This window comes from Panicum virgatum, chromosome 4K (assembly GCF_016808335.1).
Source record: "Panicum virgatum strain AP13 chromosome 4K, P.virgatum_v5, whole genome shotgun sequence".
NCBI lineage: Eukaryota > Viridiplantae > Streptophyta > Magnoliopsida > Poales > Poaceae > Panicum > Panicum virgatum.
The window spans coordinates 44,952,711-44,968,957 of NC_053139.1; the positions used below are offsets into that span (position 1 = coordinate 44,952,711).

Here is a 16,247-nt window from a genome sequence, read left to right on the forward strand (position 1 = left end):
GAAATACCGCCCACCCCTGGGGTCCCTTTCGGCCGTCTGATCATACTTCTGCGGCCGAGATTTGCGTATTTACTGATCGAGGAGGACCATTTGCAGAAATTATTGACCGTAGTCAACTGAACACGAGCCTGTTGCCGCATCGAAAGGGTGGGACCCGGCAGCTACCTTGGAGCTTGAGCCATGGAGGCATGGAGCCCGGCGCAGCGGACGGCAGCAGCTCGTCGCGGCGTTCATCACGCCCACCATGACTCCGTGAAGCTAGCTGCCACGATGAGTTCCAATGGTGTTGTTCGCCTGTTGCCCTGCCGCGCGGCCGCGCCATACCTCCAGCTTCGTGGTCGCCTGGTCGGTGCTCTGTTCCACAGTTCACGAGTTGCGAACATCGTCAGCGCGTGCCAGATGCCCGCCGCGTCCTACGCATCGGACTTCATGGCTCTGGTGCAAGCAGCGAAGCGCGGCGGTGGCGACGGCGGCGTTGAGGGAGGCCATGAGCTTGAACAGCAGCAGCAGCGAGCCTAGCTGGAACCACCGATGTTCATGGTGTCCAGGAGTTCCAGATCGCTATTAACAAGGAGGCGGCCGTCGGCGCGTCGCCCTCAGCGGACGGGATGGGCGGCCTTTGTTGGATGTGATCTCCAGGCCTGGATCGGGCCAAATCTCCTTTGATCGCGCCCTGATCGGGGGCGCCCAGTCAATGTGACTGGTGGGCCCCCGTCGCCAGCGCTATATTAAGAACGGGAAGGGGCCGGGGCACGGAATCCCAAGTTGACCGCCGCCAGAAACCCTTCCCACAGTCCCGATCCGATCTCGGGGAGCGCTAAACCGACGGGAAGCTCCGCCAGCGCCTCTTCCCTCCACCACGACGTTCACCGGTGCCAAGTCCGTTCCCGGCCAGTGCCGGTACCGGCCCGAAGGGTACCGATACCCTTGCCGCCCACCGTCGCCGCCGGATCCACGCCTCGCCAACCCGGACTTCCTCGCCTCCATCCTCGACTCCATCGACGCCATGGCACCCGCCGGCACCTCCTCCTCCGCGGCAGCCGCCGCCGATGGTCTGCGTCCCCTCTCACCCATCTCTCTCTCTGACTCTCTCTTGTATTAGATTAGGAATGAACTCTTGATTATTTACTCAGAATGTGTACCCCTAGACTCGATTTGTGCATCTAGAGTAGATCCTGTATAAAAACTAAGAACCAGTGATTCTAACATTGGTATCATTCGCCGATCTAGAAGTAGATCGAAGTTTTGGGGTTATTTTGCTCAGATCTACGCTCAGAAAGTAGAAGGAGATGAAAGAAATCGAGTTTTGATCTCGGATCGAACAAGAACATCTAGAGCTTTAACCCTAGACCCAAGAAAAGCCCCTGCAGAACCAAGAACTCGAGAGAAGGGGGGACTCACCTCCTCGGCCGCCGCCGCTCGTCGGGGCGCGCCAAAGAATTCGGCCGCCGCCGGTCGCCGTTGCGCAACTGCGCACGGGGCCCCGGCCGCTACTCAGAACCGGCGCGCGGCCCGTGCACCACCTCCAGTCCGCTCGATGGCATCGCGCTCCCACTCGGTTGAGCGCGCGCGCCAGCGAGGGGACCGGCGGGGGCGCCGCCGCGCAGCCGTCTTCCCCAGCGCCGACCGCCTCCGGCAGTGCCACCGCGCTCTCGGCCGAGAAAGGGGGAGGAAAGAAAGAAAAGTCGCTAGGGTTTGGAGGGGTCCGGCCGGCCACGGTTTTGATCCGCTGAGGGCGGCTCCCGGCCGTCGGATTCGATCCGACGGTCAGGGCGTCATCGCCGACCGAACGGCCCGAATTCGGCCCATGAGGGCGTTGTGCGGGCGTCGCGCTGGGCCGGTTCAGCGGCCCGACCGTTGGCTACTGGGCCACGAGCCCAGGCGCGGCAGAGCGCGCGCTGCGCGCGGGCAGGACGTGGGCCACATTCAAAAAACGGACCGCGAGCACAGTTTGGTATTTTTCCAATTTCAGAAGCAATTTTGGATATGTTTTGATGAATTTGAATAGAATTTGAATACCACTTTGAATTTGCACCAAAGTGTAAATTATTTAGAATCAAGAAAACAGAATTTTGCTTTTGAATATACAGAATTTTTACATGGTTTCGCTGCAAAGAATTTATTTTTGTCTCTGTGCTAATTTGAACCAACGAGATAATTAATATAGAGGCTTATAGAATTTGTTTCTCAGAATTTTTTATATATTATGATATTGTAATTTCTGACCAAAGTTGTTATTGCAATATTGTAATTTTGTCCAGAATTCTTTATGCATTATTTCTTTTTCTGCCCAATGGTGATTAGGAATTAATGCACAGATTATCGCATGTTTTAATTTTGACCAACGTTAAATTGATACATGCATTTATTGTTGTCCTCATATTTTTTAATTCAAATTTCAGGCTCTAATGCTATGACTTATGTGAATGCCATTCCTGAATTGGATGGCAACAACTATGGGAAATTGTACCATAAATTGGAGATAGCTCTGGCGATGGCCAATATAGATTTGGCCATCACAACGCCAGCTCCAAAAGAACCAGAAAAGCCCGTAAGGGCACAAAATGAAGAAGCTGCTGCTTGGGCTATCCGAGAGAAGAATTATGACTCTGCTATGACCAGATATGATGCTGACAAGACACGTTGGAACGATTCCAACCGCAAGTGTCTTATGGTCATGAAGGGTTCCACTTCAGATGCCATCAAGATGGCGATCCCAGATTGTGACACCGCTTCAGAATATTTAGTAAAGGTGAAGAGTCAGTTTACTGGTTCTTCTAAGGCTTATGCTGTCATTCTTGCTGAGCAGCTTATCACCAAGAAATACACTGGCAGTGGCATCAGAGAACATATCTTAGAAATGAGCCACATGGCCAACAAGCTTAAGACAATGGACATGCCTTTGCCAGAAAAGTTCATTGTTCAGCTGGTCTTCAAGTCCCTACCAAAGGCGTTTGAGGCATTTCATGTCAACTATAACGCTTTTCCAGAAGATTGGAGGTATTGACAAGCTGATTGGCATGTGTGTTCAAGAAGAAGATCGCCTTAAGAACTCCAATGGTGGTGAGCTTGCTTTTCAAGTTCAGCACAAAAAAAAAGAACTTTCAGAATAAGAACTTCCAGCATAACAAGAGACCTTTCCCACCAGACAAGAATCAGCATGAGAGTGGCCCTTCCAGACCACCTCCACAGAAAGACTGGGAAAATTTTCCAGTTGAACAAGACCAGTGCCTGAAGTGCAAAAAGAGAGGGCATGTTGACACTCCTTAGCGCCCCAATTTATGTACCGCAAGTGCACGGATCGTGGTAGCTTTTCCCTTAGAGTACTCCCCCAAGGTTTATCAATTCGTGGATCGACAAAGAACTACCTAAGATTTTCCATCTAATCTAACGGATCTATTCTAACATGAAGCATGAATTGCACATATAGAGTAAACCTTTAATAGATATGAGTGTTGTGTAATGGTTGATCTCATCCATGAACATAGGCGTAACCATAGCAAAACCAAAGACATGACTAGACCTATCGTCATCTAGTTGTAGTTCAAGCTAACGAGCAAATAAATCATGCATCTCAATCAATAGCATCCTTAAATCAAAACCTCCAATCCAACCCCTCGGGAACCCCTCTACTCAGGCCACGCCCTGTCATGACGCTCCCTTTGGACAAAAGCACCCCGAAGCATGCTAGACGTGTCGAACCCCCTTGGGTAGATCCGGTATGAACTCCTAGCCACCATAGCTACAAGAACACCCCACACAATCTATCTCGAGAATAGATCTAGGAATAAGCGCACCCAAGGCAAGAACGAAATCAAAAAGAAGAAACATGATCGATAATAGATTCGGAAGACATGATTATCATTACTCACATAATAGATGTGTTTGGATCATCACCACCGTGTGCACACCATCGATGAATCCAACTAGCTCATGAACTCCACCATGGCACAACCACACAGGGAGGCCATGGCAGCTAGGGGCGGCCTAAGCCATCTCCTAGACAACTTCGAAGACTTGCGGCGGCCGTCGTCTCCCTCCGGTCTTGGTCCTAGGTTTTCGTCGAGTTCTGTGTGGATGGATGCCCCGAGTTGAATAAGGTGCGAGCTATTTATGAGCCGAGGAAGCCACTGGTCGAAGGGGAGGCCGAACCGCCTTGGAAACAGGCTAGGCCGGCCGGCTCATGGGCCTAGGCCAGCCGGCCTACCATCTTTCGTGCCCGTCTCGGTCTCATCTTTCGTGTGTAGACTCCTCGCATCTTCTAGAGTTTACGTCCTTCACGATTGCACCCCTTTGGATGTCGTTATCTTAGAGATATCTTCGAGGAAAGCATAGGATTGGGAATCCTTCCTTAAATCTTCATTTGTCTTGCTTAATCCTGAAGTATCTTGATCTCATCTTCGTGGGCTTGGTCCTTTGGGCTCTCTTGGAGGATGGATGTGCATGAATGGGCTTCGAATCAACATGGGCATTGGTCATTCCTTTGGGCTTTGGCCTTCGTCTTTCTCCGTGTTAGCGCTTGATCACGGGCCTCGTCATTTCATGCTCCAAAATAGGTCAAAAACCTGCAAAAACGAAGTTCCTCCAAAATATATGTGCAAATGTGAAAATGACCAATAATTAGGCCGGGGTTAGGACGGTTAGTGATTTTGATATTAAATTCATGCCTTTATCAAGGATAAACAAGGGATAAAATGGGTACTTAAGGAGCGCCAACAGGGCACTACAAGAGGGACTGCCCAGAATTTCTGAAAGAGTTGTTAAGAAAGGGTGAGGACACCATTACTTTTGTAGATGAATCCCTATATTTAAGTTATGACAAATCCACTTGGTGGATTGATTCTGGTGCAACTACTCATGTTGCTAATTCTTTACAAGGATCAAGTATGAGGAGGACCCTGCCAAGAGGCGCAAAAAGAATTAAAGTTGCAAACGGTGTAGAAGCTGAAGTCGAAGCCATTGCAGAATTTCACTTAGAATTACATAGTGGCTTTGTACTTTAGTTGAGAGATGTTCTTTATGTACCGTCTTTGCAACGAAACTTAATAAGTGTGTCTAAATTAGATGATGACGCTATTGCTTGTCATTTTGGTGATGGCAAGTGTAAGATACAAGTTAATTCAGAATGTGTTGGTCTTGCCTTCCGACAAGACAAATTATATTTGTTTTCATTATCTGAGAATGTGAATGCAGTATGTTCTGAGAATAAGAATGCCTCCTCATATGAGAATGTTACTAAGAAACGCAAACGAATTGATGCAATCTCGTCGAAATTATGGCACTATCGTTTAGGTCATATTTCGAGGGGGAGAATAGAGCGCTTAGTGAAAGCATCAATTCTTCCACCGTTAGAATTTTCAGATTTAGAACAATGTATTGATTGCATTAAAGGAAAAATCGTTAAGAACATAAAGAAAGGTGCCAAACGAAGTGCGGGAATTCTAGAAATAATCCACACAGATATATGTGGATCATTCCCTGTCACTACTGTAGATGGTTATGTTTATTTCATAACATTTACAGACAATTACTCGCGTTATGGCTACATTTATCCAATCAAAGAACGATCAGAAGTGTTGGATAAATTCAAGATATTCAAAGCAGAAGTAGAAAACCAACATGATTTAAAAATTAAGACAGTCAGATCTGACCGTGGGGGAGAGTACTACGGTTGACACACCCCCTATGGCCAAGTTCCATGACCTTTTGCAAGGTTCCTTATGGAAAATGGCATAGTTGCCCAGTATTCTACACCGGGCGAGCCTCAGCAGAACGGAGTAGCAGAAAGAAGAAACCGTACCCTGATGGATATAGTCAGAAGTATGATGAGCTACTCCACGTTACCGATTAATTTGTGAATGGAGGCGTTAAAAACCGCCATTTACATTCTTAATCGGGTGCCAAGTAAATCGGTGCCGAAAACACCGTATGAACTATGGACAGGAAGAGAACCCTCGCTTAATCATTTTCGCGTATGGGGCTGTCCAGCAGAGGCCAAAGTGTTTAATCCAAACATTGAGAAGCTAGATCCCAAGACAGTCAGTTGCCATTTTATTGGCTATCCAGAAAAGTCTAAGGGATATCGCTTTTATTGTCCCGACAGACACACGAAGTTTGTAGAAACAAGACACGCTGCCTTCTTAGAAGATCAGATGATCAGGGGGAGCATGGTAGCCAGAAAAATCGACCTTGAGGAGAAGCGGGTATACGTTCCCACTCCGATGATTCAAGAGTCTTATTTCTCGTTACCTGTGGTTGTGGCACCGTTAGAGCAGGAAACTGCAGTGCCAACACCTGTTGTCAGTCTACCTGACGTTGCAGTGCAGGAAACTGCGGTTCCACCACCTGTTGTTGGTCCTCCTAGCGTGGCATCAAATGGAAATGAGGACCCTGTTCCTCAGGACCAAATAGAACCCGTTGCCATGGATGAGGGGGAGCAACAACAGCCTCCTGTGCAAGAAATACCAGTTGCAGTGGCCCCGAGAAGGTCACAAAGAACTAGAAAACCAGCTATTTTTAAAGACTATGAAGTCTATCATAGTGAAGAAATACAGAATGAGGGTGATCCCACCTCTTTTGAAGAAGCCATGAAAAGTACCAATTCATCCAAATAGTTTGCAGCCATGGAAGATGAAATGAGATCCATGAATACTAAAAAAGTTTGGGACTTAGAAGAAATTTCTAAAGGAGTCAAAACAGTAGGCTGCAAGTGGGTCTACAAAACGAAATGTGACTCCAAAAGGAACATAGAAAGATATAAAGCGCGGCTCGTGGCAAAAGGCTTCACGCAAAGAGAAAGAATAGATTACAATGAGACCTTCTCTCCGGTCTCATGTAAAGACTCTTTCAGAATAATAATGGCCTTAGTGGCACATTATGATTTAGAATTGCATCAGATGGATGTGAAGACGGCATTCCTAAATGGGGATTTGTATGAAGATGTCTACATGGCATAGTCCAAAGGTTTTGTCATGGAAGACAAAGAAAATTTAGGATGCCGCTTGAGAAAATCGATTTATGGCTTGAAGCAAGTCTCGAGGCAGTGGTACTTGAAATTTGATGAAACAATTAGAAAGTTTGGATTTAAAGAAAATAAAAAGGACAATTGCATTTATGCGAAGTTCAAGAACGAAAAATTTATTTTCCTCATCTTGTATGTGGATGACATTCTGCTAGCTCGCAGTGATGTTAATCTACTACTGGAGACAAAGAAATTCTTGTCCTCGAAATTTGATATGAAAGATTTTGGTGAAGCTTCATTCGTTTTAGGAATTGAGATTCACCGAGACAGAAGAAGAGGGGTTTTAGGGTTATCACAGAAAGCATACTTAGAAAAGGCATTAAAGAAATACGGTATGCATACGAGCAAGCCCACACCTGCTCCAATAGTCAAAGGCGACAGTTTCGGGAAACATTAGTGTCCCAAGAACCAGTATGAGCTCGAGCAAATGAAGGCAGTGCCTTATGCTTCAGTTGTCGAAAGCTTACAGTATGCACAAGTGTGCACATGCCCTGACTTAAGTTTCGTTACCGGGGTACTTGGCAGATACCAGAGTAATCCAGGCATAGAGCACTGGAAAATAGTAAAGAAAGCTTTGCGCTATGTGAGGTGCACAACTGGCCTCATGCTAACATATAGAAAATCAGAAACTTTAGAAATAGAAGGGTATTCAGATTCAGATTTTACAGGAGATGTAGATGATAGAAAGTCCACATCTGGATACATCTTCACTCTTGCAAAAGGAGCAATATCGTGGAAAAGCTCCAAACAGTTAGTTACAGCATCCTCCACGATGTATGCTGAATTTGTGGCATGTTACGAGGCCTCGGGGCAGGTCACATGGCTAAAGAAATTCGTACCCGGATTGAAAGTGGTCGACAGCATAGAAAAACCACTGAAATTCTATGCTCATAACAACAAGTCGAGTGGTGCTGCCAAACACATCGACATCAATTTTTATGTTGTTAAAGAGCAAGTCCAGGATCAAACTATTTGTCTAGAACATATCAGAACGAACAAGATGTTAGCGGATCCGCTCACAAAAGGCCTACCACCCAATGTGTTCAGAGAACACTTAGCCGGCATGGGTTTAAGGGAAATCCTATGATTCCTGGACAAAGAGGGCCCTAGAATAAGACTCTGTTTTAGACCGGAAAGGTGATTGTGGTTGTTAATCTGACAGTAATAATTGTCATAACGAGGCACGCCCTATATACCGATCTGCGATGGGATGGACAAACTCAGATGAAGAACAAGAATAAGAAAATGAGATCTCCAGGCCCGATCCAAAGATCGGGCCAAATCTCCTTTGATCGCGCCCTGATCGGGGGCGCCCAGTCAATGTAACTGGTGGGCCCCGTCGCCAGCGCTATATTAAGAACAGGAAGAGGCCGGGGCACGGAATCCCAAGTTGACCGCCGCCAGAAACCCTTTCCACAGTCCCGATCCGATCTCGGGGAGCGCTAGGCTGACGGGAAGCTCCACCAGCGCCTCTTCCCTCCACCACGATGTTCACCGGTGCCAAGTCCGTTCCCGGCCAGTGCCGGTACCGGCCCGAAGGGTACCGGTACCCTCGCCACCCACCGTCGCCGCCGGATCCACGCCTCGCCAACCCGGACTTCCTCGCCTCCATCCTCGACTCCATCGACGCCATGGCACCCGCCGGCACCTCCTCCTCTGCGGCAGCCGCCGCCGATGGTCTGCGTCCCCTCTCACCCATCTCTCTCTGACTCTCTCTTGTATTAGATTAGGAATAAACTCTTGATTATTTACTCAGAATGTGTACCCCTAGACTCGATTTGTGCATCTAGAGTAGATCCTGTACAGAAACTAAGAACCAGTGATTCTAACAGCCTTGATCGCCGCCGCCGGCGAACTGCAGCAGTCGCTGCGCTTCGCGAGACACAGACAGAAGGCCCTGCCGGCGTGGTCGGACGATGAAATAACGACCCAGGGGTGGACGGTACATCCCAGCCGTTCGATCGCACTTGTGCGGCCACGATTTGCACATTCACTGCTTCAAGGGGATGCTCGGGCGAGCAAGAGCCGGACAGAAAGTGTGGGGCCCGGCGGCTACCTTGAGAAGTTGAGCCGCGGAGCGCCGGCCGCCGGCACGGCGGACTGTGGCAGCACGAGCTCCCCGGCATTCATCAGGTCCAGGAGCACCTCCACCGCGCACGAGACGCATCGGTGAGTTCCACCTGAGCCGTTCCCCCGCCCCGCGGCTCGGCCGCGCCATACCTCCACGCCCCAGCTTCCCACCACGGCACCACAATTAGAGGGGGACAGGGGTGGCCGGTGCCGTGTTCCATGGCTGAAGCCTGCAGCCTTTACGACTTGCAAGCGTCGCGTGTTCGTCTTCCACGTTGGTCAGTCCACGGAGGACCATAGATGAACATCCACTTGATTATTGGCGATCTCACTGTACATAGGTGAACACCACGGGTACACAACAAACTAGACACCGTTCCAAGCGTAGGTGTGGGTGACAGCCTAGGCTCGATCTAGAGCAGGTCGGCCATCCTCGGCGCGCCGGCGGCGCCCATGACGCTGAGCGCCCTGGCGTGCTCGTCCGCAGTCCGCCTGACCGGCGCGCTCCCGGCGGCCTCGAGCGCAGGCACCAGGCAGCGCCAACTGCAGCAGGTCGCCAAGCGCCCAGCCCGACCTCCCCGGCGTTCATCATTTCCAGGAGCTCCTCGAGGCTGAGCTGGCCGCCGCTGTCGGCATCCACGACCTCCTACGACGAGCAGGCCATTGCGCTCGGCATCGGCCGGTGCGCGGCGCGTGCCCCTCGTTGACGACAGACTGTTCAACGGCCGGGCAAATGGATCGGACGCAAGCACGCCGCGGAACCCGGAGCGGTGCCGAGGCCATCGGCGGCCAGCCGGACGCAGGGACACGGCGACGCGAGAATGCGGCCGACGCCGCTTGGCAAGACACAGACCGTAGCCATGGCTGGTCGGGCAACGAAATAACGACCCGGGGTGGACGGTTATTGAAATACCGTCCACCCCTGGGGTACTTCGCGGCCGTTTGATCGGACTTGTGCGGTCAAGATTTTTTTCAAGGGGAAGATTTGCCTTGACTGAGTCTCATCGAATGGGTGGGGCCCGGCGTCTACCTCCAGCCGTAGAGCGCTGGCGACGGCGGAATGCAGCAGCGCGCCGCGGCGTTCGTCACGCCCGCCATGACTCCATGAGCCAGCTGCCGCGGTGAGTTCCGCCAGAGCCATTCCCTGCAGCCGTGCGGCCCTGCTGCGCCATTCCTCCAGCTTCGGACCACTATGGGCGTGGCCGGTACCCTTCTATTCCATGGCTACAGACTTGACGAGTTGCAAGCGGCGTCGGCGCATACCTGCTCGCCGCATCCTACGCATCGGACTCCAAGGCTCAGGGTGCAAGCAGCGAAGCGCGGGGCGGCGATGAGGTCGGCCATGAACTTCAACTCCTCATTGCTGATGGCGCCGTCGCGGGCTCTGCATAAAAGGCTAGGTGCAACTGCTAACCATCTCGACGGCACCCATTGCGCCACCGGGACCTCGATCGACCTGGGCGCGGCGCTTCCGCTCTCCGCGTTTCGTTGGTCCCCAGGCACGAGCTCGGCGGCACTGCAGCAGAAGCACCAGCGAGCCCAGCTCGAACCGCCGGCGTTCATGGTGTCCAGGAGTTCCTGCGCGCTATCAACAAGGAGCCGGATGTCGGCGCGTCGCCCTCGCTGGACGGGATGTGTGGCCTCGAGCACGGGCGAACGGCGGGCTGCAGCCGCCGCCGCGCTTTGCGAGACACGGACAGAAGGCCCTGCCGCCGCCCTGGGCATGGCGACTGGCGAGGTCGGTAACGAAACAACGACCCAGGGGGTGGACGGTAAATGAAATACCGTCCACCCCTGGGGTCCGTCGAAACCGTTCGATTGGACTTGGCGGCCGTGATTTGCAGACTGGCCGTTCCAAGGGGAAAATTCGCAGGTGTTACTGACCGCGGCACGGCGGACGGCGGCAGCGCGCCGAGCGCGAGCTCCCCGGCGTTCATCAGGTCCAGGAGCACCTCCACCATGAGCCAGCCGCCGCAGTGAGTTCCACGCCGCCACGCCATACCTCCCAGCTTCCCACCATTCCAAGCGTAGGTATTGCAGTAGTCTAGGTTCGATCTAGAGCAGGTCGGCCATGAGCCTCTGAACTCCTCGATGGTGATGGCGCCGTCGTCGTCTCCATCCAGGCACTCGAAGATGGCTGCACAGTCCTCCCACGATGCCGAGCGCCCTCGTCTGCGCCGATCAGCGGCGGCCTCAAGCGCGGGCAGTGCAGAGCGCAGCAGGATCTCCTTGACGCTGAGCCGGCCGTCGCGAGTCGGCATCGGCCTTGACCTCGGGCATGGCGAACTGCAACCGCAACAGAGAGTCCACTCCGAACTCCCGGCAGGTCCGCCCTGAGAAGAGCCGAGGACGAGAGCAAAAACCCGTTCACAACAAGGAGGTGACCTTCACCATTGCCGTCGCCGGACGCGAATCGTGGCCACGCGACGCACGAGGGTGAGCATGGCGGAATGCAGCGGCTGCGCGCGCGGCGAGAGACGGGGACCTGGTCGGGCGACGAAACGACGAACGGGGGTGGACGGTATTTCATTTACCGTCCACCCTAGGGTCTCCATTCGATCGGGATTGTGCGGCCAAGATTTGCGTATACTTATCGTCTCAAGGGAATGGTTTGAAGAAGTTATTGACCACAGTCAACTCTCGGGACGCAGGACGGCAGGAGCTCGTCGTTTGATTGAAAGAGAGGGACGGCGTCTACCTCGAGCCATCGAGCGCGCCGGCACGGCGGGCTGCAGCCACGCGCCGAGCACGAGCTCCCCGACGTTCATCACGTCCAGGAACACGTCCGCCGCAAGCCAGCCGTCGCGGTGAGTTCCGAGCCGTTCCTCTGCCGGCGGCCGCGCAGCCGAAGCTCCACGGCGCCGCTACTCGCTTCCACGAGCACCTCCATGCCGGCGAGGCAGCCGCCACGGCGCCGACGCGTGCCTGCTGTCCTGCTTGCCGCGTCCTCCGCGTCGAAATTCGAGGATCAGTGTGCAAGCAACGAAGAGCGCGCGGGGCCGGCGACGAGGTCACCGTGAGCTTGAGCTCCTCATTGCTGACGACGGTGCCATCGATGGCTGGGCGAAACCTGGTGGCGGCGCCGACGCCATCGGCGGCCGCTCGGACGGACGCAGGAGCACGGCGAAGGCGGGCACATGCGAGACTGCAGCAGCCGCCGCCGCGCTTGCCGCTTGGCAAGACACAGACCGAAGCCCTGGCGTGTGGTCGGGCAACAACGAAACAACGACCTGGGGTGGACGGTAAATGAAATACCGTCCACCCTGGGGTCCGTATCAGTTCGATCGCACTTGTGCGGTCACGATTTGCACATTGACCGCTTCAAGGGGATGCTCGGGAGAGCAAGTGCCGGACCGAAAGGGTGGTGCCCGGCGGCTACCTCCAGCCGCGGAGCGCCGGCGCGTCGGACGGCGGCAGCGCGCCGAGCGCGAGCTCCCCGGCGTTCATCAGGCCAGGAGCGCCTCCACCGTGGGACAGACGTGCGGTGAGTTCCACTGGAGCCGTTCCCCTGCGGCGCGGCCGCGCCATACCTTCAGGCTCCAGCTTCCCACCACCATTAGAGGTGTGGCCGGTGCTCTTCCATGGTTGCAGCCTGCAGTCTTCACAGGGAGGCCGTAAACACGCGCGTTCTCTCGCACGTTGCTCAGTCCACGGAGGATCACAGATGAACACGCACTTGATTATTGTCAAGCTCAGTACATAGCTGAACACCACAACGAGCACAGAGCAAATAAGACACCGTTCCAAGCGTAGGTGCGGCAGCCTAGGGTCGATCTAGAGCAGGTCGGCCATGAGCCTGAACTCCTCGATGGTGATGGCGCCGTCGCCGTCGCCGTCCAGGCACTCGACGATGGCCGCGCAGTCCTCGGCGCTGGCGGCGCCCATGACGCTGAGCGCCCTGGCGAGCTCGTCCGCGCCGACCAGCGCGCCCCCGGCGGCCTCGAGCGCGGGCAGCGCCGACTGCAGCAGGTCGCCGAGCGCGCCCAGCCCGAGCTCCCCGGCGTTCATCACGTCCAGGAGCTCCTCGACGCTGAGCCGCCCGTCGCGGTCGCCGTCGGCGCGCGCCAGCATGTCGCGCGCCTCGGCCTCCGACTTGTCCAGGCCCAGCGACGCCAGCAGGCCGCGGAGCTCGGGCGCCGTCACGAGCCCGTCGTTGTCGGAGTCGAACGCCTGGAACGCCTCCACCAGGCTGCTGATGTAGCTCAGCGCCTCAAAGTCCACCGTCAGCGGCCGCCCCGGCGCCGCCATTGCGATCTTGCAGGGATGCGTGAGTTTTTTCTTTCAGCTGGTTGCTGTGGTTGAGCGCTGCTCGCTTGCAAGCACGCGGCCTTAAAAAGGAGGAGGTGATCAGTGATCTCGAACCTCGGCGTTCGAACGGAAGGTCTGTCAGAGCAGCAGGATTGCAGTGAGCGTTGTGCTTGAGTGTGAGGTGTGGCAGGGACTGGACTGGAGAATCTGAATCTTTGGCTGCTTTGTGTCGACATGGAATGGGACACATAATTGAGCATCGTGTTCCCGCGCCGCGATGCCGTGGGGTTCCTTTGGACAAGCCGGCTGGATTCTCACGCCATGGATGGAGATCGATGAACGGAGACGACAGGTAATTGAGCCAAAGTGGGCTTCATGTCCTGGGAAAATATCAACTGAAGAAAAGGCCTAAACCTTTCGTGGGCTACTCTTTGGTGATCTGCGTGATTTCTTCTTCTTCAGCTTCATTTTTTTCCCGTTGTTGCTGGGCCTACGACTAAGCCCTCTCTCTTTTTTTCTCTCCTTTCTCTAAATTTTTTTTTGAGTAAAATGCACGGGCGGTCCTCAAACTTGTCTCGCTGTGTCATCCCGGTCCACGAACTCCCAAATCATGCCATTACAGTCCCTAAACGCTGTTTGGGGCTCATTAGAGGTCCATAACGGGTCTTTGACGTGGATCAAACCATCCAAGTCACCAAAACAATTGCAAAAAAGCCCCCGCCTCCTCATCGTCCTTTCATTCCTGGCCATTCCCGACCGCCGCTCCCTTTCCCCTTTCTACTGCTCGCTACCGCCGCGGCCGCCGCCGCTCCTAGGTCGCCATGTCAGGGATGTCGAGCTCGTTAGCAGCCGATTTGGCACTTGATTTGTGCTTGTTGTGCAGCGTGGCTCTGGCTGCCAATTCTACAAGTGGGAGGAGGAGTATGAGTTGGTGGTGGAAGACCCGAAGAGGAAGGAGCAGCTGAAGAAAGAGGATGAACTGAAGAAGAACAAATCGGGAATGGCCAGGAATGAAAGGACGATGGGGAGGCGGGGGCTTTTTTGCAATTTTTTTGGTGACTCGGATGGCTTGATCCACGTCAAAGATCCGTTATGGACCTCTAATGAGCCCCAAACAGCGTTTAGGGACTGTAATAGCACGATTTGGGAGTTCGTGGACCGGGATGACATAGCGAGACAAGTTCGAGGACCCATATCTAACGCCAATTCCTTTTTCTGCCATTTTTCCGTGTCCCAACTACTAGCTTTTTGGTCTTTTCTTTACGTGTCAACAATTGAGTACCCACCAGATCGCACTTTTTTCTCACCTGAAAGCTAGACATGGTTCGTTCCATTTTCACAAGACAGAAAAATATTGCGCCTTGCAAAGTATTCAACACGGCCGTACGACTTGCTGATCTTCGTTGCTGCATCCATTGGCCATTGCTCTCCATCGCTACAGCTGCCCAGACGCGGAGCAAAATCAACACACACCTACGCACAGCCCCTTACATTGACCGGTCACTGTCCATGCTCCAGAGCTTGATCCGGCACCCACCCAACGAACTCGTCAAAGGCCAAGCCGATCTCCTCTCCTGCATGTTCGCGAGAGAGTCAGCAATGGAGAAAATTCAGGAGGCACTGTATCCTCGATCAAGTTTTCTGACCTGTCCCTGAACATTCGACAAGGACTAGAACTCCAGAAGAACCGGTCCTGGATACGCAGAGATACGCCTGTGATATCTAAATTGGGCCGGCTTACCTGGGAGCTCGCTTACTTGCCCCTGTCTGCTGACTTGCCGCCATGCCGTTGAACTCGATTGAGGACTCTGAATTCAGAGATTCAGAATCAGCTTGCAGGTAGGAACCATTGCAACCAAGTCTGAACGAGGAGCAACAGGTTACGCACACCTGATGAGTGCTGAGGTAGAGACCAGGCAACAATTTCAAGGAGTTGGTAGGACATTGGATCAGCACACCGAGGTCAACCGCTCCCGACGCCACCAACCGGTGAGGCACCTCAGTTTCTCCTTCCCGGTTTCAACCGGACACCGTGTACTTGGATTTTTTTTTTCAAGTGTGTGAATACCTCATCACTAGTAGTATATAATTTTTACAAGGTTTCGGTTACGTGAAAGCCTACTTACTTGTCTGGTCATTGTCGATGAGGTGCATGTGATAGCACATTACAACCTCCGGGACATTTTTTTATCTTTACAAAAAAAGGTCGACCTCAATCAAGCTCACGGTTGGGTGTGCGAGAAAAGTCTGTGCTGCTAGATCACACTTGCATGCGATCAGTTTAGCATGCATGATGCAAGTCAAGGACAGTGATGGGGTTAGATTGCTGGGTCAGTACGGACTCGTATTCAATTGAGCCCTTGTCAAAACCACCTCGCCTAATGCCAAGCGCCAGCAACTAACAGCCGGGCAAACGCCAAACCGTTCACCCAAGATGTTGACGATGCGAGCACGGGGACAATGCAAGCACGTTCCTGACTTTGCAGACACGATCGAGACCTGGGTACGTGAAGTTAAATCAGCCGGACGCACGGCCGACAATTAGTTGACCAATGAGCTGCTTCCTTTTCCTTTCTAATGTAATAAACAGTGAGAAGAAAATCTTGAGATGAGATTGGGGAACATATGCTGCCTAACAGAAAGGCTCCCTTGAATGATTTTGCCCATGCTTTCTACTACTAGTACTATGTGGGCATGTGGCAAAAGAGAAAGAAAAGGAGAAGCTTTGTGATCTTTTTTTTTTGGAGAGTTTTGTGATATGTTTTTAAATGCAAGTGATGTTTTTTTTTGCGGGTAAATGCAAGTGATGTTACCAAGTGCTAAGCAATGCATGATGAAATATCTTGACTATGTGACCCCGCCTCTGATTACAAATGGTCGGTATAATTTTAGTGGAGACAAGTCGAAT

General features: G+C 52.8%; 2 protein-coding genes across 2 annotated transcripts; one reads left to right on the plus strand and one right to left on the minus strand.

Moving 5' to 3' along the window:
* Positions 1-1,006: 1,006 nt before the first annotated feature.
* LOC120702277 lies at positions 1,007-3,007 on the plus strand. The gene is made up of 2 exons (XM_039985996.1): positions 1,007-1,052; positions 2,403-3,007. Exons 1-2 carry the CDS (start codon positions 1,007-1,009, stop codon positions 3,005-3,007), a joined length of 651 nt encoding a protein of 216 aa, XP_039841930.1.
* Positions 3,008-12,746: 9,739 nt separating this feature from the next.
* On the minus strand, positions 12,747-13,466 carry LOC120704307 (probable calcium-binding protein CML29). Its single transcript, XM_039988650.1, has one exon. The coding sequence runs from the start codon at positions 13,337-13,339 to the stop codon at positions 12,866-12,868; it is 474 nt and encodes a 157-aa protein (XP_039844584.1). The 5' UTR covers positions 13,340-13,466; the 3' UTR covers positions 12,747-12,865.
* Between the last annotated feature and the right edge of the window lie 2,781 nt (positions 13,467-16,247).